Raw genomic sequence first — 26114 nt, 5'->3', positions numbered from 1 at the left:
CAAGGACATGGCTGTGATGAAAGGAAGTGCTGGAAAGGGGTAGAGAGATGACAGGACCTGGGCATTCATACCGGGGACAAGCCAGGCATCCATGTTTTGCTAGGAGTCTCTACTGCTCACCATCAGGGACCACTCAAGAGATAGCACATGAAGACAGCTAATTATAACTTATCACTGAGGAAGGGGCCTCACACACACCTGACTGAATGGAAAGGACCTCGGTTTAGCCTCCCTGGCTCTGTGAATATGGCTTAGCTTGAGCCAAGCTGGGCTTTGAGATGGACCAATCTCAGAATTTTCTTCTATGACCTGCTAGCTCTGTGGCCCTCAGAATGTGACCTAACCCTCACTTGGATGGATTTACAGGGCAATTTGCCTGTTCCAATGCTTTGCAGAATATCTCTGGCCATTTCCTAGCTGTGATATTTGGGTGATGTTATTTAACTCTCGATTTCATCTTGCATAAAGTGTGAATGGTGACAGTACCTAACTCATGGAGCTCTTTTGAGGATTAAATGAGGTAATCCATGGAAATGGATTAGCACAGTGCGTAGCACATAGTTCCCGGTACATGCAAGCTGCTATCATTATTGTTCCTATTTTAAAGATGAGGCAGTGGAGGCTCAGAAATTTCTTTCTGACTCATCCAAGGTCACAAAGAAAGTGCCATAACCAAGCCGTGCATCATCCTCTGATACCAAGTCTTGTAACACTTCATCATATTCTACTTCATTCATTCATTCATGAGCATTTATAGGGTTTCCCTCAAGCTTTAAGAGTTAAAGTACTAGGCTCTTGGATGAGTTTAGTGAATAAAATGGACACACACTTCCTGCCCTGGTAGACTTAGGCTGGTAGTGAGAAGACAGAAAATAAGTAAATGAGTAAATAATTTTAGAATGGAACTAAAGGGTTTGAGAAACAGCCCCATCAAGCATAAACAAGGTGGTATGATAGAGAACGACTGGAGAAGGGAGGAGGCTGTTTTGCATTTGATTTTTGATGTGGAAGATGCCCAGAGCCAGCCACATCACATGCCAGGGCAAGAGTGTTCCATGGGGGAACAGCAAGTGCAAAGACCCTGAGACCATGAAGAGCTTGGCTTGGGCTTCTGCAGGCTTCAGACGCTGACACAGCTGCCAGGAACCAGTTTAAGCCCGTTCTTCTGTGTCGAGGAAACCTTTCCTCACCTTTTCCCGACTGATCTGAAGTTTCCCTGAGATGGGGGATGACCCGTGGCCATCTGTTTCTTTCACTGCTCCCTCAAAATAAAAATGAAAAAGATAGCACTGTTATGTGAGAAAAGATGAAAGATGCTATTCTGGCATCTGAGTGGGCAGAGCTCTGGCCTGGGGCCCCCTTCCTTTGTAGGCTTGCCCTTTTTATGCCTGTTTGTCCACCTGTAAAATTAGCAGCTGGGCCAGACCATCCCTTCTCTCTTTAAATTTGATAGAGCATTGGAATTCCTGCATCTGCTCCCATGCTGTTTTTGGGAAAGAAGGCTCGCTGGGTTGGGCGGGACCACTTTTCAGGCTGGTTGGACTCTCCAGCTGGCCTTCAACTTGAAGTATCTTCACTCTTTTCAACTGAAGGTGATTGTTCTCTCCCCCTGTCCCCTCAGCCTCTCCTGGCCAGGTTGAGGCTGGTGCTGACCCAACGGAGGGGCTCCTTCTGTCATCGCACTTTCTCCTTGGTTACAGTGCATCTCAGTGTCTGCTCGCAAACTGGTACCTGGGAAGGCTGGGGCCTGTGAGAAGACAGAATTTCCTTGCCATATCCCATGATGTTCTTTTTTCATGATGTACAAATGCACCAGACAGAGGCCCATAGCAGACTGGGTGGAGAAGATGGTCTGAACAGAGGCTCTTATTTTCAGGGAACTCTTGGTACTTTTTGTGTCCCGGCAAATGTAGCTAGGTGCCATGAAGGGAGGACATAATTGTAGTCCCATAGGATGTCAGCAGTCAAAGGATTCTTAGAAGGTTGGGGACAGTGCCTGTAATTCCAGTGCTTTGGAAGGCCCAAGAGGGAGGATCACTTAGGGCCAGCAGTTTGAGACCAGCCTGAGCACATAGGAAGAACCCATCTTTACAAAAAATTTAAAAATTAGCCAAGTATGGTGGTACATGCCTGTAGTCCCAACTACTTGGGAGGCTGGGGCAGGAGGATTGCTTGATCCCAGGAGTTCCAGGCTTCAAGTGAGCTCTGATTACGACACTGTACTCCAGTCTGGGTGACAGAGTAAGACCCTGTCTCTTAACAACAACAGGGTTCTTGGAGAGGGTTCAACTTACTGCTTCCGTCACACACGAAGAAATGCTGGCCCTAGAGTCGCCGTGACTTACTCAAAGTCACACAGTAGTAAGGGGTGACAGAAGCTGGGATTTCCCATGCAGACCAATAGCATACCACAGTCAGCCCTGCTGATCCAAATGGGACATGATGGACAGACTCAGATACAGTTTCTTCAAAACATTTCATTTGTTTGATGAGATTATGCCAGCTGACCACATGTATATCTGCCTTTTCCATTTCTAATTTATCGATTGTGATTAAATATTAATTTAACACATGCTTGGCACTGACTACATGCCAGGTACTATTCCAAGTCTTTACAAATATTAAATTACCCAATTCTCATAACAGCCTTAAGAGTTAGGCACTATTATTATCCTAGTTTTACAGATGGAGAAATTGAAGCCCATGGAAGTTACGAAGTTGGCCAAGGTCATATAACTAAATTTAAAAAAAATAGCAGAGCTTAGATGCTGGCTCTGGAGTTCATAGCTTTAACTGCTACCATGTTCTATGTCTCCCTGGGCAAAGAACATCAACCACCACCCAAGGTGGGCATTTCTGGGGGCTGCTTAACCTCATTGAACTTGTTAGTTAATATGTGAGAAAACTGGAGACCCAAAAGGGCATGAAAGCATCAGATTAGGTTCTAGGGCACCACCGTTTCTGTTCCCCCCGGGCTTTTCCCGCTGTACTGTGCTGCCTTGGAAGTCGAAACGTGTCTCTGATCTAGAAGACACCCAGCAGCAAGTTCATTATTCTCCCTTGAAGTTCCTTGGCTAACTTCCACCTTTGTTGTTTTCATTCCTGGATTTAATATAATGGGCTACATTAACCTGAGCTGCTGCACAAAGTCTCGTAGAAAAAGAACCAAATGAACAGATTAGACACTGTTTTCTTGGTCCTTGGGGAATGCTCAAGCCATCAGAGACACATCGTCTTATTTATAATAAATTCAGTGCTCAAAGAGCTTTAAACCATTTTTTTTCATATTAGGAGTATTGTTTCTATCTGTTGAGTCCATGAGTGTTTGACATTGGATGACTTTATAAAACATTCTACTAATTGGATTTGTTAAAGCAAATAAATCAAACACTAATTGGAACGTGCCCTGCCATTATTTTTGCTTACTGAATTAGATATAATGGTGTGAAGGCCTTCTTATCATATTTGTGCACTTATTTAAACACCCCCCCGGCACACACTTCTGCAAATTCAATTAGATACTCAAAAAAGGAATTCAATTCATGCAAGGCTGGTTTGCATTCATTCCAGGGGCAAGAATCGGCTACCCACGATAGGCTGCTCACGATTAATAAGCCCCACTTAGATATTACCCTGCCTTCAAAGCATTTGTTGGCATGAGGGTGGAATCTCCATGATTTGGAGGTTTGAGGTTTTATCTTTAGAATATGTGTCCACAGAGCAGGGTTGGCTTCGATGGCACTGAGTCACACAGGCCCTGGCACTCAGAAGAGAAGAGCCCATGCTTGGTTTAATGCTCTGCTGCTGTCACCATCTTGATTTCTTTTCTCTTTTTCTTTTCTTTTTTGCTTTTTTGAGATGGAGTTTTGCTCTTGTTGCCTAGCCTGGAGTGCAATGGCGTGATCTCGGCTCACCACAACCTCTGTCTCCCAGGTTCAAGCGATTCTCCTGTGTCAGCCTCCCGAGTAGCTGGAATTACAGCATGCACCACCACGCCTGACTAATTTTGTATTTTTAGTAGAGACAGGGTTTCACCATGTTGGCCAGGCTGGTGTCGAACTCCAACCTCAGGAGATCCGCCTGCCTCAGCCTCCCAAAGTGCTGGGATTACAGGCTTGAGCCACCATACCTGGCACCATTTTCTTAATTTTAACCTGGCATCTTGATTTCTTAATTTTAAAGAAGAGACTCTGCATTTTAGTGTTGCATGGGGCACTCCAAATTTTGTAGCTGGATCTATCTTGGAGATTACCTTCATTGTCAGACCTTCTGGCCAAGAAAGAAGCTCATGATTGGAGTCTTGGCTCTGTCCCTGATCTGACACTGAATGCATCGTCCACTCCTGCCTCAGTTTCCTTATCTGTAAAGTGGGAGTACTACTCCTTACAAATGAAGAACACAAGCTTGTAGTGTAGGTGAAGTGTTTAATGAAATCTAAAGAGTTACAGTTCTTTACTCAATCCCTTATCCATAGGGCTAGGAGACAATGGGAGACATATTCCTCCCTCTGGTTCCCAGAGACAGGAAGAAATATTCTGCAATTGAGTCTATGGAGGAGAGGGTCAGTAGCACATGGCATACATTCAAATGGCGATACACGGGACTGTGTTAAAATTCAGTGACTGCTAAAATTGGGAATTTTTATGTCATTAAAGAGAAGTCAGTCACCTATAGCCTACCAAATCTGGGTGTTCACTGGTTTTTATATAGCCTAGAAGTAAAGAATGGTTTTTACATTTTTAAATGGTTAGAAATCATAAGAGGAATACTATTTTGGGACATGTGAAAATCATATGAAATGCAATGTGCAGTACTAATAAAGAAAGTTTTATTAGAACACAGTCATGCCCATTCTTTTTGTATTGTTTCTGTGCAACAATAACATTGTTGAGTGCTAGTGACAGAGAACATGTGGCCCACTGTGATGGTTGGGATTCTAAGACAGCCCCCAAGATTCCTAGCCTCTGTGGTATACATCCTGTGTACTTCCCACTCCTTGCGTGGACTGTGCATGTAATGGATTTCACTGTCTTGATTAGCTTATCTTAGTGAGTGACAAAGGTGAAGGAATTTTGCAGATGTCTCCCAATGTGACTATGTTTGGAGATAAGGCCTGTAAGAAGGTTAAATGAGGTTATATGCATGAGGCCTTAATTCCACTGGGCTGGGAACTATGTTATCTTGACCAGAATACATAGGCACCAAGGAAAGGCGGTGTGAGGACACAGTGAGAAGGCGGCCATCTGCAAGCCAGGAAGCAAACCCTCACCTGACCCTGCCTAACTTTGGTCTGAGATTTCTGGCCACCAGAACTGTGCAAAAATAAATGTCTATTGTTTAAGTCACACAGTTTGTGGCATTTTGTTATGGCAGCCCTAGCAGGTGAATACAACCCACAAAGCTGAAGATATTTACTATCTAGCCCTTTATAGAAAAAGTTTAACAACCCCCTAGTTAAAAAATAATAACTGCTTTGACCACATTATTCTTCTGTGCCCTGTAACCATTTATCCTTGCTATGTCTTGAATCTGTCTGAAGAGCTCACAGGTGTGAGCTCTTCACATACTAGCGATTACTATGTGAGGCCCATACCACCCTCTGTTTCCTGCATGTGCCTTCCTTCCTGACTTTAAGCTCCCTACTCCATTTCTTCTCCTCCCCATAACACTATGGCCTCCGTTATGAGGTGAAGGGGCAGAGCCTGCCCTCTATGCCTGGTCCTCCATAATTGCAGATTGGCATCCTGGGCCTGGGCAGTGATTGGGGGCAGAAGCATGCAGACCGGCTGAATGCCATTTTGCAGTGATTGGGGAAGAACTATGCAGCCACTTATTTCCCTCAATGGGTTCCTTTCGAGGTCAAGGTTACCTTGTCAGTTCATCACCATGGCAACCTAGTATAATGGGTAGGTGCATAGACTGAGCAAGTCTGGGTTCAAAGCTATGCTTTGCCACCTGTTATTCGTGTGATCTTGGGATAGTTTTTTTTTTTTTTTTTTTTTTTTTTTAACCTTTCTGTGCCTTAGTTTTTTGTATACACAATTGGGACTAGTGATCATATCCATCTCATGGGGTTGTGGGTTATTGTGATAATTAAATGAGTTACTATTGGTGAACACTGAGAACAGTGCTAGGCATGAACATGGTTATCTTGACTATCTCTCAGATCTAGTTGGGATTTGTGTCTGCTCAGTAGCTTTCTGTCCCCATCTCTTTGACCTTTCTTTGTGATTACTTGGCCCTTGCAAACCCTCATAAAGCTCTGCTCACAGTTTTCTCCTCAGCAGTCTCAGCTGTCATTCTGCTCCTGTCACGAATACTCTCATTTCTCCTTGAATGACTTCTGCACCTGTCCATGGTCTCACGTTACTCTTCTCCATTTCCTGGTGGCCTTATGGCACTTCCTTCGATCAACCTTGGACTTCCCTTCTTTCTCTGGATTCAGAATCTCCATTTGTGTTGGCCTTTCATGTGATCAGAACAAATGTTCTTAAAGGGTCCAGCCTGACTTCTGAGCTCTTGGCTCCTACTCCCCTTCAAGGCCTCCCCTGGGTTCTCTGTGGCCCCCAGGAGAAGCCCGATAAGAGTGGATGAGAGCTTTCTCTGTGGGCCCCAGCCTGGCTCTTCTACGTGAGTGGAGGTCCTTTTTAATATATTCAGGCATTCACAGAACAATAAAGTACAAGCACATACTATGGGACAGACTCTGAGAAAAGAAACCTTTGTGGCGTGTCCCTGTTGCTATGGAGCTTTAGTTGGAGGGACACAGTCCTGTGGTCTCAGTCCCTTCCCCCACCCCAGGGTCCCCAGTGCTGATGTCTCCCCCAGGAATCATGAGAATGTATGTGAAGTGAGCTACGAGGACTTTCAGCACCAGCTGTGGATCAGGGAGCGGGTGTTTCTGCGTATCCTCATCCATGGCAGATCACCTTAATCTCTGGTCCTGTTCATCAAAATGATGAGCTCTACCGAAAGTAGTGCCTACCATGGAGGGCAAGTAAAGGCAGTTTTCCACCTTTTTTATGTTTAGCCCAGTTTTCTTTTTTCTTTTCTTTTTTTTTTAACTTAGCTCCACTGCTGGATATTAAAAGAACATCTTTCTATTCTGGAAGCATCAGGGTGAGACCAGATTCTGTGAACACACAGAGTGTTCAAAAGAGTGCTGGGTTGGAGCAATGGAAAGTACCCAGGCTTTGGTACCATCCAGTCTAGGGCTCCCATCTTGGTTTCATTCCTTCATGTGGGTGAGTTTGAGACATCATGTATAAAATGGTACAATCAAAATGGCAGGGCTTGTGGTGAGGGTTTTATACTGTAGGTAAAGCCTCCATACATTCAACTGTCAATAAAAGGAGGTGTTACTATTAGTACTGCTGTATGTGATGTCACTGTTTTTTCCTTGCTGGGTAAGTTCCTTAGGAGCTCTGATGACAAGTTTCCATTTATACAAAGAAGAAAGCAATACTTCTCTCTTAGAGCAAGGATTGGCAAACTGTAGCCCCTGGGCAAATCTAGGCTGTCACCTCTTGTAAATAAAGTTTTACTGGAACACAGCCACACTCATTTATTTCAGTATTTTTGCATGTCAATGTTAAAACTGAGTAGTTGTGACAGAGGCTGTGTGACTACAAAGCTGAAAATATTTACTGTCTAGTCTTTTATGGAAAATGTTTGCTGACCGCTGTCTTAGAGAGTGGTGGTGTTTGGAGTCACCTATATCTACATTAATATACATACAGATACACACATACACCTATGTAGTTCAAATACAGTGCCTGGCACACAGTGGAAGCCCAACAAATCTTTTAGTTCCTCTACAAAACTTATTTCTGCTCAAGAATACACAGGATCATATCTAAGAAATGCAGAGGAAGACACATTTATATTTTTATTGAATTCTATTCCTCTCTCATTTTCAAAAGAAGAGCTCATGTTTTTTAAAAAAATTCTGATTGGCACTATAAACTTTATTTATGCTTTAATGTATCCTAAAGTATGTATCCTGCACTATTTTTACTTCCCTTACAGATGCTGATATGCTATACATTACCAAACCCAAATGGATTTTCAAAATCCAATTTCCTTGCTACAGTTTTCCATTTCTCTGTTGACTTTTTATGTCTGATTCACATCAGAGCATCTGGGGCCATTGCCACATTTTGACCTCAGCCTGCCGGGAAATAACTCCCCTGGGCAGGTGCTGGATCCTTGACCAGTGGCTGCACTTCTCTGTCCTCCCCCAATTATGTGGATCTTCACCAAACCTCAGCTGAGCCCAGCTCCTGGGGTGGGGGTAGGTTTTTTGGGGTTTCCTTCCTCCTAAAAATGATTGTGGTAAGGTTGAGATCACTTAAATGATGTCACCTGCTTTTCAAACCTGAATGAGGTTAGCATCCAAATGAGGGTCTTTGGGAACTGTATTAGTCCGTTTTCACACTGCTGATAAAGACATAGCCAAGACTTCGTAATTTATAAAAACGCGGGTTTAATGGACTCACAGTTCCACGTGACTGGGGAGGCAGCACAGTCATGGTGGAAGGTGAAAGGCACATCTTACACGGTGGCAGACAAGAAAGAATGAGAGCCAAGCAAAAGGGGAAACCCCTTATAAAATCATCAGCTCTTGCGAGACTTATTCACCACCACGAGAACCCGCCCCTATGATTCAATTATCTCCCACCAGGCCCCTCCCACAACACGTGGGAATTATGGGAGCTACAATTCAAGATGAGATTTGAGTGGGGACACAGCCAAACCATATCAGGGACCCTCTGGCACCATAAATATCCCCTAAGTAGTCTGCCATAAACACCTGCAGCAATGTTTGGGTCCTTTGTGTGTGTATCAGGTGTTATGGCCATTAGGAATTGCACCAAGACAGATAGATATTACTGGGTTTAAATGTTTTCTGTTCTTGGTCTAGGGGAAGCTTGGTTTTAATTTCTCCTCCTCCTCTTGGTGGCTGTCAGTGGCATGGCACCCTAGCCAGTACTTGTGCTGACTGCATGGGTCTGTATCTCTGTGGTTCCTGAGAGTTCCGGTTCTTTCTGAATCTCTAGAATTCTTCATTGTTACAAGTGGAAGGTTCATTGCAATTATCTTGTTCAGCCCCTTGCCTTGCACAGCAGAAAATGAAGGCTCACAAAAAGGGGAGGGATGTGAGCCCAAGAGTTTGTACCCAGATGGCAGTGTCAGTTGCTATTGGGTTATATAGACTTGAGTTCATAGCTACTCTGTTTATCAATGTGGGAGACAGAAAACTAAGAAAGGTTGCCTAAAAATACATAAAAGGTATATTTTCTCCCCTGAATAGTTCTTAAAACTTACCTTTGAGTCAAGTCAGACCAATAGGGAGCGGGTATCCAGACTGCATTGCATTGGACCCCAATGAGTTTTACTGAATTGTATGTTTAGATGGTGCTATCAATTTATATTGAGAATGATTATGAGAAACAGTCTCATGAAATTGGCCATTCACCCCCTTGTGCGGATGTTGTTTCATTATGGGATATGGGGTTTCTGTTATGAGTACTCCTGCAGAGAAGTTCTTGTCTGATCAAAGCACCTGAAATGGTTATCATTTCCCTGAGCAATTTGGCTTTTATTATATAAACACAGAGTTTCCAGTACCTCACCAGGTTTTGCTTTTTTTCTATTGGGTGTCAGAAGCTCCAAGTTAAATATGTAACCCCCTTTTAGTAGAGGAACACGTGGAAAATCGCAGCATAGATTTGTGGCTCCCTCCTTCTGTCCTGCTTTTCTTTCTTTTCTGTCCTCAGTTTGATTTTTGTCACCATGCAGTATTTCCTGCTTCTATGTTTAACCTGCTGCTTTGGTTGGACCAGTGACCAGTTAGGCAGCATTTCTTGAAATTCTCTGCTTTCCTGGGAGCCCAAGGGCTCCATGGAAAAATCACCAACTGTGTGTATTGCTGGGATTCAGACATGTATGAGTGATAAAAGTGCGGAACCGGAGCCTGTTTCTAGAAACTCTTCTGTATGAGGGACATTAAGGTCCCCATAAGTGACCTTAAGGTCCCCATTTTCTGTCCTGAATGCATATGTCATCCCATAAGTGATGACAAATACTGGCAGAATGGAATAGAATTGACAGTGGGGCCTGCATATTCTGAAGAAATAGTGGCTCAAGATAGAGTGCAAATCTGCTTTTAAATTCACTCTAAGTGAGCTCTTCTGCAGAGGCAAAGAAAGGACTGTGGTTTGAAAATAAAAATTGGGTCACTGGGGTCCAAGGCCTGCTGCTGTGGAACCCTAGTTTCAAAGAACAGACTGTAAGAAGGGAAAAGCATTTGCTTACCTGCTGCAGATTGAAGTGACCAACAGAGCTCAGCAGAGGGGAGAAGCAAGGTGGTTCAGTGAGTGGCTGTGAAGAGAAGGTAAATCCCTAGTCCTTAGAGGGCCAGGACCTGTCAGCAGTCAGCTCAGGATCAGTTGAGCAGTCTACCTACAGTTAAGCAGAGGCAGGGAGGTGAGGGGTGAGCAATGGATCCAACGGACTAGGGGCAATTATTAATGTGACTTTGCCTGGTATCTGTAACCTGCGATGCCTAGAGGTATAGCTGTGAGCCCTCTTAAATCTTATCTAGAAGAAGGAAGATAATTTGGTTAACTAAACCATCTACTAAAATAATAACTCGTTTTTCTTTTTTAGCATCAACACATACATAAGAAAGCATATTTTCCATTGCATCTTCAGTGTATATTTGCATGCTTATCTTTTACTCTATTTGCAGACTTTGTGAGGGTAAGGATCATATCTATCAATTCTGTGCCATGTCCTGAGCCCATTAAAAAAAACTTCGTTGAATGTTTCTAGAATAAGTGAAGAAGTAGATTTGAATGGAGATTCCCAACCAACTTGGAAGTTCTTTATCTGCCTGGACCCTCTCATTACCTTATAAGTGAAAGACATTGTCCTTGGTTTGGGGGAATAATTCTCTCTCTGGTCTGTTAGAATGGGCATGGGCTCTACAGCTACGTTACCATGGATTTAATATTGGCTCCAACACTTTCCTTCCATGTTGTCTGGGCAGGTCATTTATCCCCTCAGTGCATCAATTCCCTTAGATTTAAAGTTGAGATTAAATGTACCTCACATGATTTGTGAGGATTACGTGAAAACTAATGAGATAGCATATATAATCAGTGTCGAATATATTGCCTGACACAGAGCAAGTGCTTGGGAGAATATGCTACTTCTTTCTTTCTTTAGATCACTGTGTTGAGGTGTGACACACTTCATATATTAGTCAGATTGTACAAAGCTCTACGGTGCTAACAAGTAAACCCTAAGATCTCAGTGGCATATGGCAAGAAAAGTTTATATTTTACTCCTGAAAAGTTGAATGCTAATATTCCTGGTCAGGTGACTCTCTGGGTAGCTTTCCTCTACAGAGTGGAGATACTTACTGGGGTGCTGTCTTAATCCATTTTGGCTGCTACAACAAAATGCCTTAGACTGGGTTATTTAAACAATAGAAAGTTATTGCTCATAGTTCTGAGGGCTGGCAAGTTCAAGATCAAGGTGATAGCAGATTTGGTACCTGGTAAAGGTCCATTCCTTTTAGATGTCACCTTCTATGAGTCCTCACATTGCAGAAGGGGTGAACAATCTGCCTAGGGCGTCTTTCATACGGGCATGATGTCATTCCTGAGAACAGAGCCCTCACAATCCTTTGGAAGCATCTCCCAAAGGCTCCACCTCTTGATACTATTACATTGGGGATTAGGTTTCGACATATGAATTTCAGGGCAACACACACATTTGGACCATAGTAGTTGCTGAAGTCCAGCTCTTCTGGGTGTCCATATCCAACAGGAAAGGAAAGTGGAGAAAGTTCTTCTATTACAGGTTTTCTTCCATGGTATTTGGACTGTATTATATCTCAAATTCATCAACAGGGTGTCCACCACCACTGCTTATCCAGAGGAAATCTCAGGTCTGGGGTGCAGAGAAAGAATTTGGTTCTTTTCAGCTGATGGAGACAATAGTATGATGTTAATGAGCCTACAGACATGGGCCGGGCTAGTGTGGGATGAATTGAATAAAGCTATGTTTGGTTATTTTCTTAGTCCATTTCGGCTGCTATAACAAAATACCGTGACTGAGTGGCTTATAAACAGCAGAAATTGATTTCTCACAGTCCTGGGCACTAGAAAGTATAAGATCGAGACATTGGCAGATTCAGCATCTGGTGAGGGTCCAGCTCCTGCTTCTTTGATGGCACCTTCTCCTTGGTCCTCACATGGTGGAAAGGGTGAGATAACTCTCTGGAGTCTCTTTATAAGGGCACTATTCCCAATCCCAGTCCCAATCACATGGACTCTGCCTTCATGTCCTCATCACCTCCCAAAGGCCATGTGTCAATACTATCACTTTGGGGGTTGAAATGAATTTTGTGGGCTTTCAGATATTTAATCTGTAACAGACATTGGTTCTCTGTGGGGTGGGAAACCTCTGAGTGTTTAAAGGAGGAAGATGGTGATGTGATGCACCCTCTGAACATTAAGGAGTCAAGAAAGGAGCATTGGAAGAGATGGATTGGAGTGTGAAACAGGTCTGGGAGACCAGCCAGGAGCTACTGTAGAACTCAGTCCTAGTGCTACCTCCCTGCGTTTGTGTAGCCTGCAAACTCAACTCAGAATGCCATTCCTCCTGCCCTTTGCCCTTGGAGATGCCCCTATCCTTCAAAGCCCTATTCACTTCTCCTCCACTTCTTCTGCTTTCTCCTTCAGAATATAATGGGATCCTATTTCTCTGGACAAACCAGCGTTTCCTAGTTGGAGCCTCCACTCTACACCCCACATCTCTCTCAATGTCACCTTGATGGGACTTACAACCCAGAGCATATGCTCAGTGAATCCTTGTCAACAGCAAATGAATATAACTTATTGTCAAATGGTGGATGGCTTGACCTTTAAAGTGAAAGGGAGAAGCTTCAAACACGATCCACATTGACTTTATTATCTTCCAGGTGCATGATTGTCTAATTTCTCACCAAGTCAATTCTCACTCCATGAAAAATGATTTTTCAGACTGCTTTTTACAGAGAAACAGGTGGGCACTGAGAAAGTATTCTGTGGCGGTTACTCTTCACATGTTATTCCATTTAATCCTCATGTATTTCTGTAAGGTTGGACATTTCCCTCTGTATCACAGGTGAGGAAACGGAGACGCTCAGGTATGAAGGATCTGGCCTGAACTCACGCAACCTTGTGAAGGTGATGGCTGTCTAGTTTTGCCAGACTCGGAAGTGAGTGCTCCTTCTGCCTCACAACATTTCTCCGTGCTGCACAAAGCAATTACGGAGGCGTGCCCCGGCATTCATTTTTCCTACTTAGAATAACACGCTGCTGTTTACTTTCTCAGGAAGGAAGATTAAAATCAATGTAACTAGCCTTATTAACTTTTCTAAATACAGGGGCCTGCAGATGCCAGTGCCTTTCCTGAGAGCACCAGAGCAAATATAAAAATCCAATTTGCTCGTCCATATATATATATATATAAAGAAAATCTCCAGAGTTTAAAATTCAAAGCTGTAAATGAAGAGCTGACGAGACAGAGGTAACGAACCAAGCCTCAGACACAGGAATGTATTTACCCCTATCTCTTTTGTCTGCAGGTGGCTGTTCCTTTGATGAGCACTACAGCAACTGTGGTTATAGTGTGGCTCTAGGGACCAATGGGTTCACCTGGGAGCAGATTAACACATGGGAGAAACCAATGCTGGACCAGGCGGTGCCCACAGGTATGAGATCCGTCATGTTTGGGGCTGTAATGGGGATGGCTAGATTTTACCATGAATCATGGAGAGAAGTACTCATTTACACAATGAGTGCTCTGAGATGGCAATTGATAGCTCTGTAGGTAGTGAGTTCCCCACACTCAGAGGTGTTCAAGCCAAGGCTGAATGAATTCTTTAGGATTTGGTACTAGTCACATGTCACCTGGATTCAGCATTTCTTTTAGCTTTGAGATTCTAAGCTTTAGCTACAAGTAGGGTATCACTAGGTTTTGCTTAGCCTGATGATAGTGGCATGTCGGAGAAAGAAAGAGCTTCTGAAGAATTTGAGGTCACTCCTTTTCTTCCAGGCCACATAGACATAGGTTGTATATAGGAAACTTCAACAGTCAGACTATTATAAGGTTGTATTAATTATATTATTATATATTATCATATTGTTATCTATTATTATGTTATATTATTTACATATATTTTATGTATTTAGGGAGACTTCTACAGTCAGATGATTACAAGTTTATATTATATATTACACATTATATTATATACATTATGTAGTATATATTATATCATTTATATATATATATATATATTTAGGGATACTTCCACAGATTTTTATAAGGTTATATTATTATATAACATATTATATATTACTATATTATTATTATATATTATAAGGTTAACATCCTGACATTCTAAATATCAACATTTTATCCTTAACCGATGGGGCTGAAGGCCTAGTGTGAATTCTTGATGGATACCTGCATGGGGCAGGCCTGTGAGGTACACCTGATGTGTTTCAGGGGAAGTACCTGAAGGAGGTCTACTCAGAGACAACACTTAGACTCTAAATGTGGGGTATACCTGCATAAGGTGCACCTTGAAGAGGCTTGCCTGGTGATAGAAGCCAGTAAGAGTTGCGACTCTGCGAAAGTGAAGCTCACTTCTCTGAATAATCACATATCCCAGCTACAGTTGTAAAGACAACTGCTTGTTGGAGAAGGGAGGCCATTTTCTACAGTTTCTCCCTGACCAAAGGCTCCCTCGCTTTAACCCACACCTGTCTGGGTTTTCACCAATCCCCCAGGTGCTCCTTCTCAGTCTCCCCTGTCAGTGCACTCTGGCCATGGAGTATTAAGAGTTCTTTCAGGCTCACTTGCTGTTCTTTCCATGGCTGGCCTCAGCCACTCCCATGGCCTCAGATACCACCTCTGTGCTGGTGATTCTGACATTTATGCCTCCAGCGTAGATGTCTCTTAGGAGTTTTACACCTACACAACCCACTGCCAGCTGCCATGTCATCTTAGCTACCTCTGGAGAATGGGGTTTTCCAGGATGCCACTCAACTGGGAGCAAAGAAGATGCTCAGAGATGCCCAGGTGAGGGTGAGGGTGTGACCTCATTCACTTTGAGTCTGGCTGCAAAGCAGGAGGCACTGGATGGTTATGGATAGCTCCTATTAAGGGTATTAATTGTATAAATTTCTCACAAGTGTTGATACAAGCCTTAGGTATAATAAAGTTGGGCTGTGGTACAAAATTGAGCATTTTAGATCTGGTGGGACCTTACTTTGAGTGAGCAAAGTCATCAACAGATGTGTATGTGCGCGTGCCTATTAGTAAGACAATGTGGAACAACCTCTGTCGCCCAATCATGCTGACTTTATCAAAAGTACTGCCTGGTTAGATGATAGAATCACCCATCCCATTAGGCACCCCAAGAATCCCAAGGCACCTCTGCTTAAACGTATAACATCTGCTCTACTCTTCATGGCCCTCTTTGATGGTGGCCAAATAAACCTTGATGTTATAGTGTGTATACGTGTGTGTATACATGTGTGTGTGTGTGTGTGTGTGTGTGTGTATGGGGGTGTATGGGTGTGGTGTGTGTGCATGCCTCTACTGGTATAGGTATGTGTGTGTATGTGTATGTGTGTATGTGTGTATGTATGTGTATGTGTATGTCTATGGGTGTGTGTGTGTATGGGGGTGTATATGTGTCTGCATGTGGGAGTGTAATGGTGTATGTGTATGGGTGTGCATTTATGGAGGGTGTGTGTGCATGTGTATGGGTGTGTGTGTGTATGGGGGTGTATGGGTGTGTTGTGTGTGCATGCCTGTGTATTGGGGGTGTGTGTGTGTGTATGGAGGTATATTGGTATATGTGTGTATGCATGTCTATGAGTGTGTATGTGGGGGGTGTGTGTGGGCATGTGTGCATGTGTATGGGTGTGTGTGTATGGGAGTGTATGGATGTGTATGGGAGTGTATGGGGGTGTGGGTGTGCATGTGCATGGGTGTGTATGTATGGGTGTGTGTATATGGGAGTGTATGGGGGTGTGTGTATGGGGGTGTATGTGTGTGTATGGAGGGTGTGTATGCATGTGTATGGGAGCGTATGGGTGTCTGTGTGTATGCATGTGTATGGGGGTCTGTGTGTATGGAGGTATACGTGTGTGGGGGGGCATGTACGGGAGGTGTGTATGGGTGTGTGTGTGTGTGTGTTTATATATGCTCTTTCTCCTCATCTTTAGTCCACTTAAAGCCCTATAACATGTTGTAGGCTCTCCAAGCTTAACATCTCCAAAACTGAACTCTTGATTTACCCATTTCCCCTTCCCTGTCTACTCACTTTCCACTGTTCCTTATCTCCAGAAAGCTCACTTCACCCTACTGGTACTGATTCAGAAACCCGGGGGCCATGTTTCTCTTTGTTCTCTCTCTTACCTGCGTTTCCAGCCAATCACTTCATTCTGCCATTTTATTGCCTAAGTATATCTTGGGTCTGCCCAAGCCTCTCCATCTGTGCCACCACTGCCCTGCCGAACACAGCCATTGTCTGTTTCCTGGGTCGGTGGAAAACTTTCTAACAGGCTCCTTGACTTAACTCTTTTGACTTTAATCCATTCTCCAAACAGATGTCCAAGAGATTATTCTAGAATATAAGCATATTCATGTTACTTCTTTTCTTCCTTGTCTCTACGCAGCTTCTGTTTTAGGCCTTTCTGAGGCTTCTCGTTGCTCCAGGAAAGACCAAAGCCCTGTTGTGGACTCCAAGGCTCTGAGGGCTGATCCTCCCTAAACCTCCCATCATCATGATGCTCCACATCCCACTGTGCTCACTTTACACTGGCTTCTGCCAATTGCCAGAATGTTCTGACTCTCTCCTGTCTCGGGAACTCACATAAGATTGGCATCCTCCATGGAGCCTTTCCGCCACCCGCTGTCTTGTGCGTCCTCTTCATGTCTCAGTCTGGGCCAGCTCTCTTTGTAATGGTTCCCACTGCACCTTGCACTTTTCCTTAGCACCACGCATCGCAGCAGGGGTTGTTCATCCAATGCATGTTTTACTCCCAGATGAGAAGTTCCATGTGGATGGGGACTATGAGAATCTTGTTCACAACTTTATCTTCAGTGTCTGATGCAGGACATCAGACATTCTATGTACTAAATTAGCAGTTTGTTGGATGGATGTGTGGATGGGCAAATAGTCTTTATTAGGTGTTTTTATGAACAAAGGAATGAATGAAAAAAAATTATTAAAGGCCTTTAGGTGCTCTACTAACTGATCACGTATTTTCCACTTTGTTACTATCCTTCCCATTTTACAGATCAGAAAAGCAAGTTCTAAGAAGCTGAGTAAAAGTGTGTCTTTTTGCTCATGCTACTCTCTGTCCCCAAATACATGGCTTTTGCTTTTAATCTTAATTTTCTCAGCCCCTCATTATGGCAGAGTGTCATTTCATAAATATTGGATCATGCTATTACAATCTTCTGAGCTTTTCTAAATAGAGGCATTTGATAATGATCACTGAAATTATTCTGTCATGATGCGCCTGTGGATTTCAGTGGCTCTCTGTGCCGCTTAGGCAGAGAGGCATGAAAGCAAATTTGGATTAGGTGAAACTGTTTGTTCTTCTTACAGGCAAAGGCTGAAATCTTGCTTTTCTTTCTGTAAAGCCAGCAGTTCTCCTCATCTTGGAAATCAAGTTTGAGTCTGTTTATTCAGATGTTCCACAGCTTTTTGCCCATCCCCTTTGTGCGACGAGCTCTGTGCTATACTCGGTCCCGGTAAATCAGTCCATGTCATTTTGGGACTTAATCCCGCTGATGACCTCCCATGGCACATAGGATGAAATCTGAAATCCTTGCCATGGCCTATAAGATCCTGCATGATCCAGTGTCTTCTGTAGGCTCCTTTTCTTCTCCTCTCTCATACCTGGTGTGTTTTAGTTCCTTACATGTGTCAGATTTTTTCTTGGCATGGGTCCTTTGCATGTACTGTTCCTTGTTCCTTCTCATCAGAATTTGTTTTCTCATTTCTTCACTTTGCTGATTTCTCTTTCGTTCTTTCGTTCTCTCATTCTCTCTCTCTCTCTCTTTTTTTTTTTTTTGAGACAGAGTGTCGCTCTGTTGCCCAGGCTGGAGTGCTATGGCATTATCTCAGCTCACTGCAGCCTCCATCTCCCTGGTTCAAGTGATTCTCATGCCTCAGACTCCCAAGTAGCTGAGACTACAGGCGCATGCCACCATGCCTGGCTAGTTTTTGTATTTTTAGTGGAGATGGAGTTTTGCCATGTTGGCCAGGCTGGTCTCGAGCTCCTGACCTCAGGTGATCCTTCCGCCTCAGCCTCCCACAGTGCTGGGATTACAGGCATGAGCCACCTCATCTGGCGCTTTGCTGATTTCTTTACGTCTCAGCTCACAGGACTCCTCAAGGCAACCTTCCCTTATCCGTCTGTCTAAAGACGGACTTCCTCCTTATTCTCACTCATAATGTCCTGTTCTTTGCTTTCAAAATCCTTATCATGGACATGTTCTCAGGTCAGTATATTCCAGTCTTACACAACAGCTGAGTGATCCCAGGGTCTCAATTCTTCTGCCTCAGTTTCCACATCTTTATCTTGGGGACCAATCCGAGAGTTAAATGGAGGATGTCTGCATAAGTGTGAACTGTCTGCCTAGAGTGGGGGTTAGTCAATGTTGCTTTTCCTAAGTGTTTTCTGGTTCTTGAAATCTCTGGGGCTGGAAGTCTAAGTCCACCTGAGACCTTGCCCCCACTTCAAGCTCACTGATGCTGCTTTACAAAGGTGAGCTGCTCAGCAGGTGTCTGCTGTGGGTCCTGACAGGCCAGAGAGGCTTTTCAAGTCCAGGATACATTGCTGCATCGAGGGCTTAGACATTTCCTCCAGCCCAGCTCTGTGAATTGAATGTTACGTACAACCACTGTTATTTGCCATTGAAAGTAATGGTGAAAACTGCAGCTACTTTTGCATAAACCTAAATATATGCTTTTCCTCATCTCTCTCCATGCGAGAAGCTCTTGCACTAGCATTCCAAGCTTCAGACCTGGTTTCACCACTTTATCTTTACTGAGGCTGTCACAGAGGAGCAGGGGTTACTACACTCACTCACAAACCCTCTCTCTAGCTGTCTATCCTGCCTATGGAACTAAGTGCAGCTGCCACCAGTTCCTAGCCCTGCCTTCCCCATCTTTGGCATGGGTTTCCACTAGTCAGCCCTGAGGTACAGCCCTGACTTACAGCCCAGGCCCAGCAGGAGGGTATCCTGGGGGCTGAGGATACCCTCAGCTGAGTGCTGGAGGTATCCTTTGGAAAGGGCTGAAGCCAGAAGTAGTGGGGCTTGGGTGGCTTGCTTCTATATCCTTCGAATATTTGTAGAACATTCTTTTAAGCATGAGGTAGGGATTAGGGTTGAATATCAGGCTGTAAAATCAGGTACATAAGAAATGCTCACTTATTTCTCTCCTTTACATAAGCCTGAATCTGACCCTCAGTCCCCAGGGAGGTGAGACTACATTTTAGGCACTGTTGGAGCCCCCTCTTCCCTAGGGTTCTATGAGTTTCCTGGGGTTTAAGCAGACTGTTGTGATTTTCTCTGGGAAGCCCACTGCTGCATTTCCTTTAGGTCTCGTGATTCTGCTGCTGCTTTCTCAGGCTAGGAGCCATTGACACAGCCCAGCCAACCCAGGTGCACCACCCACCAACCCCCCTGGGCCTGCCCCTCCTAAGGTACTGCCATGGAGCAGTGTGGCACCAGCAGATCCATGCCTCCTACCTTCATAAAATGGGAGAACTTCTCTCCTCACCATCTTAGCCTTCTAAAGCACGCCCTTCTTGGCCCAGTCCTTCCAGACTCCAGCAGTCTCTGTTAAGTAAGTTTAGAGTTAGGAAAAAGCAAAGGAGAAAGGAAGGAAGCCTTGATTTCGAGCAGCTTCTTCTATTTTTCCTACACACATTTCTAGAGCAGAAAAACACAAAAAGCTTAGTGTGTTTCCTGATTGGAAGGGGCAGGAGTTGGGAGAACACACACACAGGTGACACACGTGCACGCGCATGCACACACACACATATACATACATTTCAACCAACTAGCGTGTCATGGAAGCAGCACCGTCTCCAGGGTGGTCCCGGCCTGTTCCTTCACACCATGGAATCTGGCTCTGTGACCCAGGCTGGGGTTTTTGCCTGTAGGTTCCTGCCTTGCTCTAACTGCTGATCTTTCTAAAGGGAGGGTTGAGGTCTGTTTTGGTTGAATGGTGTCTCCTAAAAAGATAAGTTGAAGTCCTAACCCCTGATATCTGTAAATGTGACACTTATTTGAAAGTAAGTCTTTATAGAAATGATCAAATTAAGATGAGGTCTTGCCGGTCATGTTGGGTTCTAACCCAGTATGACTGGTGCAGGCAAAGACACACACACACGTATGGAAGGAGGCCATGTGGAGACGGCAGTGGAGATTGGGGCAATGCGGCCATAAGGCAAGGAATGCTGAGGCTTGTCAACAGACACCATGTGACTTTCATTGGTCATATGAATGTCTGTTCAGGAACCCGTCAGGCAAGGCAAGGACGGGTTCTTCCCTAGAGCCTTTGGAGACGACGTGGCCCTGCCAACATCCTGATTTTGGACTTCTGGCTTCCGGAACTGTGAGACAATAGGTTTCTGTTGTCTTAAGCTACCCAGCTCATGGTAATTTTTAATAGCAGTTCTCGGAAACTAAAACCAGGGCAGTTACACGTAAGTACCCTGACCCCATCACCTACCCAGGTCACCTTTTCCGCATGAGCGCTGTAAGTATTGGAAGCTTTGCTTTCTTCTGTTTTTTGTTTTGTTTTGTTTTGTTTTTTTGAGACGGTGTCTCTCTTGGTCACCCAGGCTGGAGTGCAGTGGCAGGATCTCGGCTCACTGCAAGCTCCACTTCCCAGGTTCACAGCATTCTCCTGCCTCAGCTTTCCGAGTTGCTGGGACTACAGGCATCTGCCCCCATGCCCGGCTAATTTTTTGTATTTTTAGTAGAGACAGGATTTCACCGTGTTAGCCAGGATGGTCTCAATCTCCTGACTTCATGATCCACCCACCTCGGCCTCCCAAAGTGCTGGGATTACCCGCATGAGCCACTGCACCCGGCCAGCTTTGCTTTCTTCTAAGGGACCTGGCATTTACTACTTGTCCACTCTAACCAAGAAGTGGGATAGGCATCATCCTGTACAACATTTCATCTAATGTCCCACCATCCCATGAGTTCAGAGATATTGTTGCTTGTTTTTGAGAAAACAGAGTCCCAGAGAAGTGAAGCAACTGGTCCAAGGCCATGTGAGTTTTATGTGGCCGAGGAGTCAGGCTTAATGTCCAGGCTAGAGAAATATATATTGCAGACGTGATACTGTCATCAACTAAGCATCTTTTAAAATTTTTTCTCCTTGCAGTCATGATTTATGATGGCAAAAATAATGTGTATTCATTGTAGAGAAAATGCACAATAGAGATAACTATAAATAATGAAATGAAAGTCATATGTTCACACAAACTCGTGGAAATATCTATTTTGCTATATAATGCTTTTTTCTTTAGCATTTTCCCATGTCATTAAATATTCCATAAAAGCATGTTTTCTAAAGGTTTCATAGTTTCCCATTGCAATGACTGTTCCACAGTTTATTTCGCCACCCCGTACTGTTGCATATTTAAGTCCCTTCCAGTTACTCCTGAATCATGTTGCAGTGAGTACTCTTGTACATACATCTCTGTGCTCATCTCTAATAGAAGTAATCAAATTTGTTTTCATATGCATATATTTCTGTATTCCCTTATGTACCCAAAACAGAATGATTGTGTATTATCTTTGACATCTGGAGAAAGAATATCATCCACATGGCAAACATGTAGTCCTGGACATTTGCCCATGACTTGATGGTTGGGAAAATGCTTTGCAAATTCTGAAGCACTGAACACAAGCCAGGCACTGGTGATGGTTCCCTGATTGCACCTTGTTCTAGCTCTTAGCTTAGGTACTCCCTGGGCTTTAGCAAGAATCGTGTTGGAAATATTGTCAAATAGAATGGTCCAAGCGCTGGTCAATCAAGGTGGACACTAGCTGTAAAAAGCTGTGTGGGTTCCCTCGTGTTTATTGGATGAACTGCAAGCCTGTTCATGGGTCATAAACAGAGCTAGCTTCGGTTCTTGTAGGCAGGGACAACATTGTATTTATATTTGTAACCACAATGCTGGGGCTTAGTAGGTAGCGGCAAATGTTTGTTAGATGAATGGCTCTTATTAATAATTGAACTTTCTCATGATGCGACCCCAGCATGTATCTGGAGCCTCAGTGCCCCCTCCTGCCCTTTTCTCTTTCATTTTCCCTTCTGTGTAATCACACGAGAGCAGCCTTTGTGTTATTGTTTTGGGAGTCCAGTCTCCAACCCTGTTTCCTGATTTGGGGTATGTCTCATTGTGTTGAGTCTTGGTGGATTGTGTAGCTCGCTGAGAGGTGAAGGTGCAAGCTGCTCATCATTTCCTGGCAGCCTAGGTGTGGCTGGATAGGTAACCTGGGTAGGCAACCCAGGCCTTTTCATCTAGGAAGGATGGGCCAGCAGCCAGAGGCTGGAGAATTGGGGTGTGCAGTAGTAGGGGTGGTGTCTGGCCATGGTGTTTGTGCTATGAGGTTGCTGAACTTCCTGCTTGTTGGTCTACCAGAACTGCCTTTTGTTCTGCTTATGTTTCAGGCCTGATCCTTCAGCTTTCTGTTCACTATGAGCTTCTCAATATTCTTCCAGAAACTTCATATTTTTAAAAGATAGTCATAGTTAATATCTCTTCTTTCAACCACAAACCCTGCAGGTCACGCTGTTGTGCCTTTGTATGTGCTGATCCCCAAGGCTAGAGCACAGCTCCCCTTCCCCTTCCTCCTAAATCGAAACCTGGCACAAATGTCACCTCCTCCAGGAGGCCCTCCCTGACTCCCCTCACAACATTTACCTCGCTACTATGCTTCTGTAGCTGAGTTTATCGTATGTTGTCTCTGATTCCCCACTAGGCCTGTGAGTGGCTCCAGGGCATGAACTGCCTCTCATTGCTGAATTCCTTATGTCCTACATGGGGCCTGGAATAAGGAAGGTGGTTATTTAACAATAACTGAATTATTGTTAAAGTTGTTAGTGTTGGGAAAGTTGGGAGAAAGTGGTTTCAGGGGAACCCTCGAGGGGCTGCCACTTTCTTTGGCATTTTCATGGCACCTGGGTCATCTGTAGCTTTCATATCTTGAACCGGACTCTGAGCTTGATGAGGCTTTAGTCAGGATGGGCCACTTGGTCCCAAGCCTGATTGGTCTGGGTTCTTCTGCTCTGAAGTTGGTCCCAGGATCCTTGGGGCAAATAACGAGACACTGGAAATGACCCTTTCCTTTGCTGTGGGGCCTGGCACACTCTCACGAATGTGTGCCACTGCTTGTGACAGCTGTAAGAGGCTCCTCTTGGGAAGATATGATCTATTCTCAGATTGACCTACTCTTCCTTTAATGTGAGGCTTACAATAAAATGATATGGAAGTATAGGCCTTTAAGTGTCCTTCATCACACTTGATATTATTATTGATTGATTTGAAGTTGTAAGTTCTTATGTTCCCATTTAGCCGTTGTTGAGTCAGTACATTTTTCTTTCCTCTTTAATGACAAAATATTTTATATTTTTTCTTAAAAAATGCTGAGTTTGAACATATAAGTTATATCTCTCCACCCTCATCACAGTTAGCCTAAATATCACCATGAACATACTGATGTGTTTTGAGAGAGAAAGGGAGAGAGTGAAGAAGGAGAGAGAGAGGGAAGGAGGAAGACAGAGAGTATCTGTTTGTGGTGATAGTAACAGAGATTTGCTACTTATGTAGTGCTTAGTATGTGTCAGGTACTATCCTAACTGCTTTAACTATAGTAACTTATTTAATCTTTGCAACAGTCCTCTGATGTAGATGCTGTTATCTGCATTTTACAGATCAGGAAACCTAGGCACAGAAAGCTTGAATGACTTGCCCAGGTCATCGTTAGCATATGGAGGAGGCAGGACTTGCCCTCAGAAAGGGTCCAGGCTGTGCTCTGGACAGCTGCCTAGGAGTGCAGACAATGAATAGAGTCATAGCTCCCAAACCCTTCTGTCATCCATCTCTTTTTATGCCACTACATTCAGAGTTAGTTTTCACCATCCGAGGTTACGTGCTACTCTCCTGGGTGAATGTACCGTGGTTTATTGAACTAACACCTAAGAGATGGAGGTAGGAGAAGAAAGAAATGCCAAAATGCCTCCTGTGTGCCCAAATAAAAGACAAGATCTTTGTCTCCAAACAGCTCTGAGAAAAGTTCTTACAAAACATCTCATATTATGAGATGGTTTCTTGTGTACTCAGAGCTACAAAATTAATTGAAGAAACTACATTAGCCTGCAGTGACCCCAATCAGTGCTAGTTTGGGATGTTTACAGGGATCACAGAATTGGTAGAAAAGGCAAGGAAATTGAACGTAGGTTTAGTAATAATTCCGGAGGATATGACCAAGTAATGATGGGTACTGGTGATGGTTATGAACAAGTGTCCTAACAATGGCTTTGAAAAGCAACATGATGTCCTTGTGGTGATCAGAATATACAGCTGCCAGATAAATGGGAAAACCAGTCTGTGCTAGTATCCACATAGATGCTTGCCTTGACACTCAGTTTTCTGTGACATCATACCTAGATTCAAAAAGTATTATATTCCAAATGGTGTAATGGGAAGCGAAAGTAATGGAGACTGGCATCATTCAATTTAAAAAGTGCTTCTTCTGATGGTGAACACTGGTGCATTTGATGAGATAGAATAAAGGGGTTCTCTGGGAGGTGGAGGTTGCCGTGAGCCGAGACTGTGCCATTGTACTCCAGTCTGGGCAACAAAAACAAAACTCTGTCTCAAAAAAAAAAAAAAAAGAAAGAGAAGAAAAGAAAAGAAAAGGGGTTCTAAAGTCTATGGGAATGGATAATAAACCACTATTTCTTTTAACCTAACATGTGTATACCACTTCCTGGACAGTGTTGTAAGGGCTTTACATGCTTTTACCTCGTTTAATACTTCAACAACACTGTGAGCTGGATGTTATTAGCACACCTGTTTTAAAGAGGAGGAAACTGAGGCCCAGAATGTCAACTCTGTCAAAAGTGAGTAGTAAATTAGAGGAGCTGAGATTTGAATTCAGGCCGTCTGGATGCAGAATCTGTGCCAGTATGTGTAATTAAATTGTATATTCGATACCACAAGCAGACTTTTGCCTAATTCAATCATCTATACACTTAAAATTTTATTTATTAAAGTTGCCTGAAAACCTTTTTTGGAGGGAGGATGTCTTCTCACTGGAAAAGTGGAAGAAATGCTTTACTTTTAGTGGAGGATTAATCCTGTCAGTTTGTTGAATTGTCTAAGACTGTCAGTGTCTACGTAAATGCAGATACAGTGAACCTGCATGTTGTTTGGAATAAATTCTTTGAAAAGGAACCATCATAAAAACAGTCTTGTGTAGGAGACACATTTAACAGGATCACAAAGATGACGTCCTTCAGGATTCCTCTGTTTCCTGCTGCTTCAACTGTAGCCACTCTCAGGGCAGCCTAAGAGGAAGACGTTGCTGAGAATCATCCTGATCATGGTGATGCTGGCTGGATACTGATGCTGGGCGATGTCTTCATGGACCATTCAACCGACTGGGCTGCCACTGCAGGGGCTAGAGCTCCTCCAAGTGAACCTTTCATTTTTAAATGTGTGATCTTTCTTTTCTTTAGTGAGGAAATAGGTTTTCATTATGCTTTGAATACTGTAGTAATTTGAATTATAAATATGCATTCTAAGATATTTGGTAAGAAAAGAAAATAGTTGTGTAGTATAAATGTAGTCTTTTTCCCCTAATTTAGTAAAAATAAGATGGCTGAGATGTCTTTAAAAAACAAAGTCCAACAATCTGGAAAATCCAGTAATCCACTGAGGTCCCATTCGCAGTATTTAATCTTGTGGTCATTAGCCACACGTGGCTACGGAGTA

General features: G+C 43.7%; 1 protein-coding gene across 1 annotated transcript in view; it reads left to right on the top strand.

The window, feature by feature from the left end:
* Positions 1-13043: 13043 nt before the first annotated feature.
* The window catches only part of PTPRT (protein tyrosine phosphatase receptor type T), an 812457-nt gene continuing 799386 nt past the window's right edge, over positions 13044-26114 (top strand). The window contains exons 1-2 of the mRNA XM_030915349.1: positions 13044-13077; positions 13643-13768. Of these exons, the coding sequence (XP_030771209.1) occupies positions 13044-13077; positions 13643-13768 (160 nt within the window). The remainder of the gene's footprint in view (positions 13078-13642; positions 13769-26114) is intronic.

This window comes from Rhinopithecus roxellana, chromosome 13 (genome assembly GCF_007565055.1).
Source record: "Rhinopithecus roxellana isolate Shanxi Qingling chromosome 13, ASM756505v1, whole genome shotgun sequence".
Classification (NCBI taxonomy): Eukaryota; Metazoa; Chordata; class Mammalia; order Primates; family Cercopithecidae; genus Rhinopithecus; species Rhinopithecus roxellana.
The sequence above is the reverse complement of the archived record's forward strand: the minus strand, read 5'-3'. Positions and strand labels throughout refer to the sequence as shown.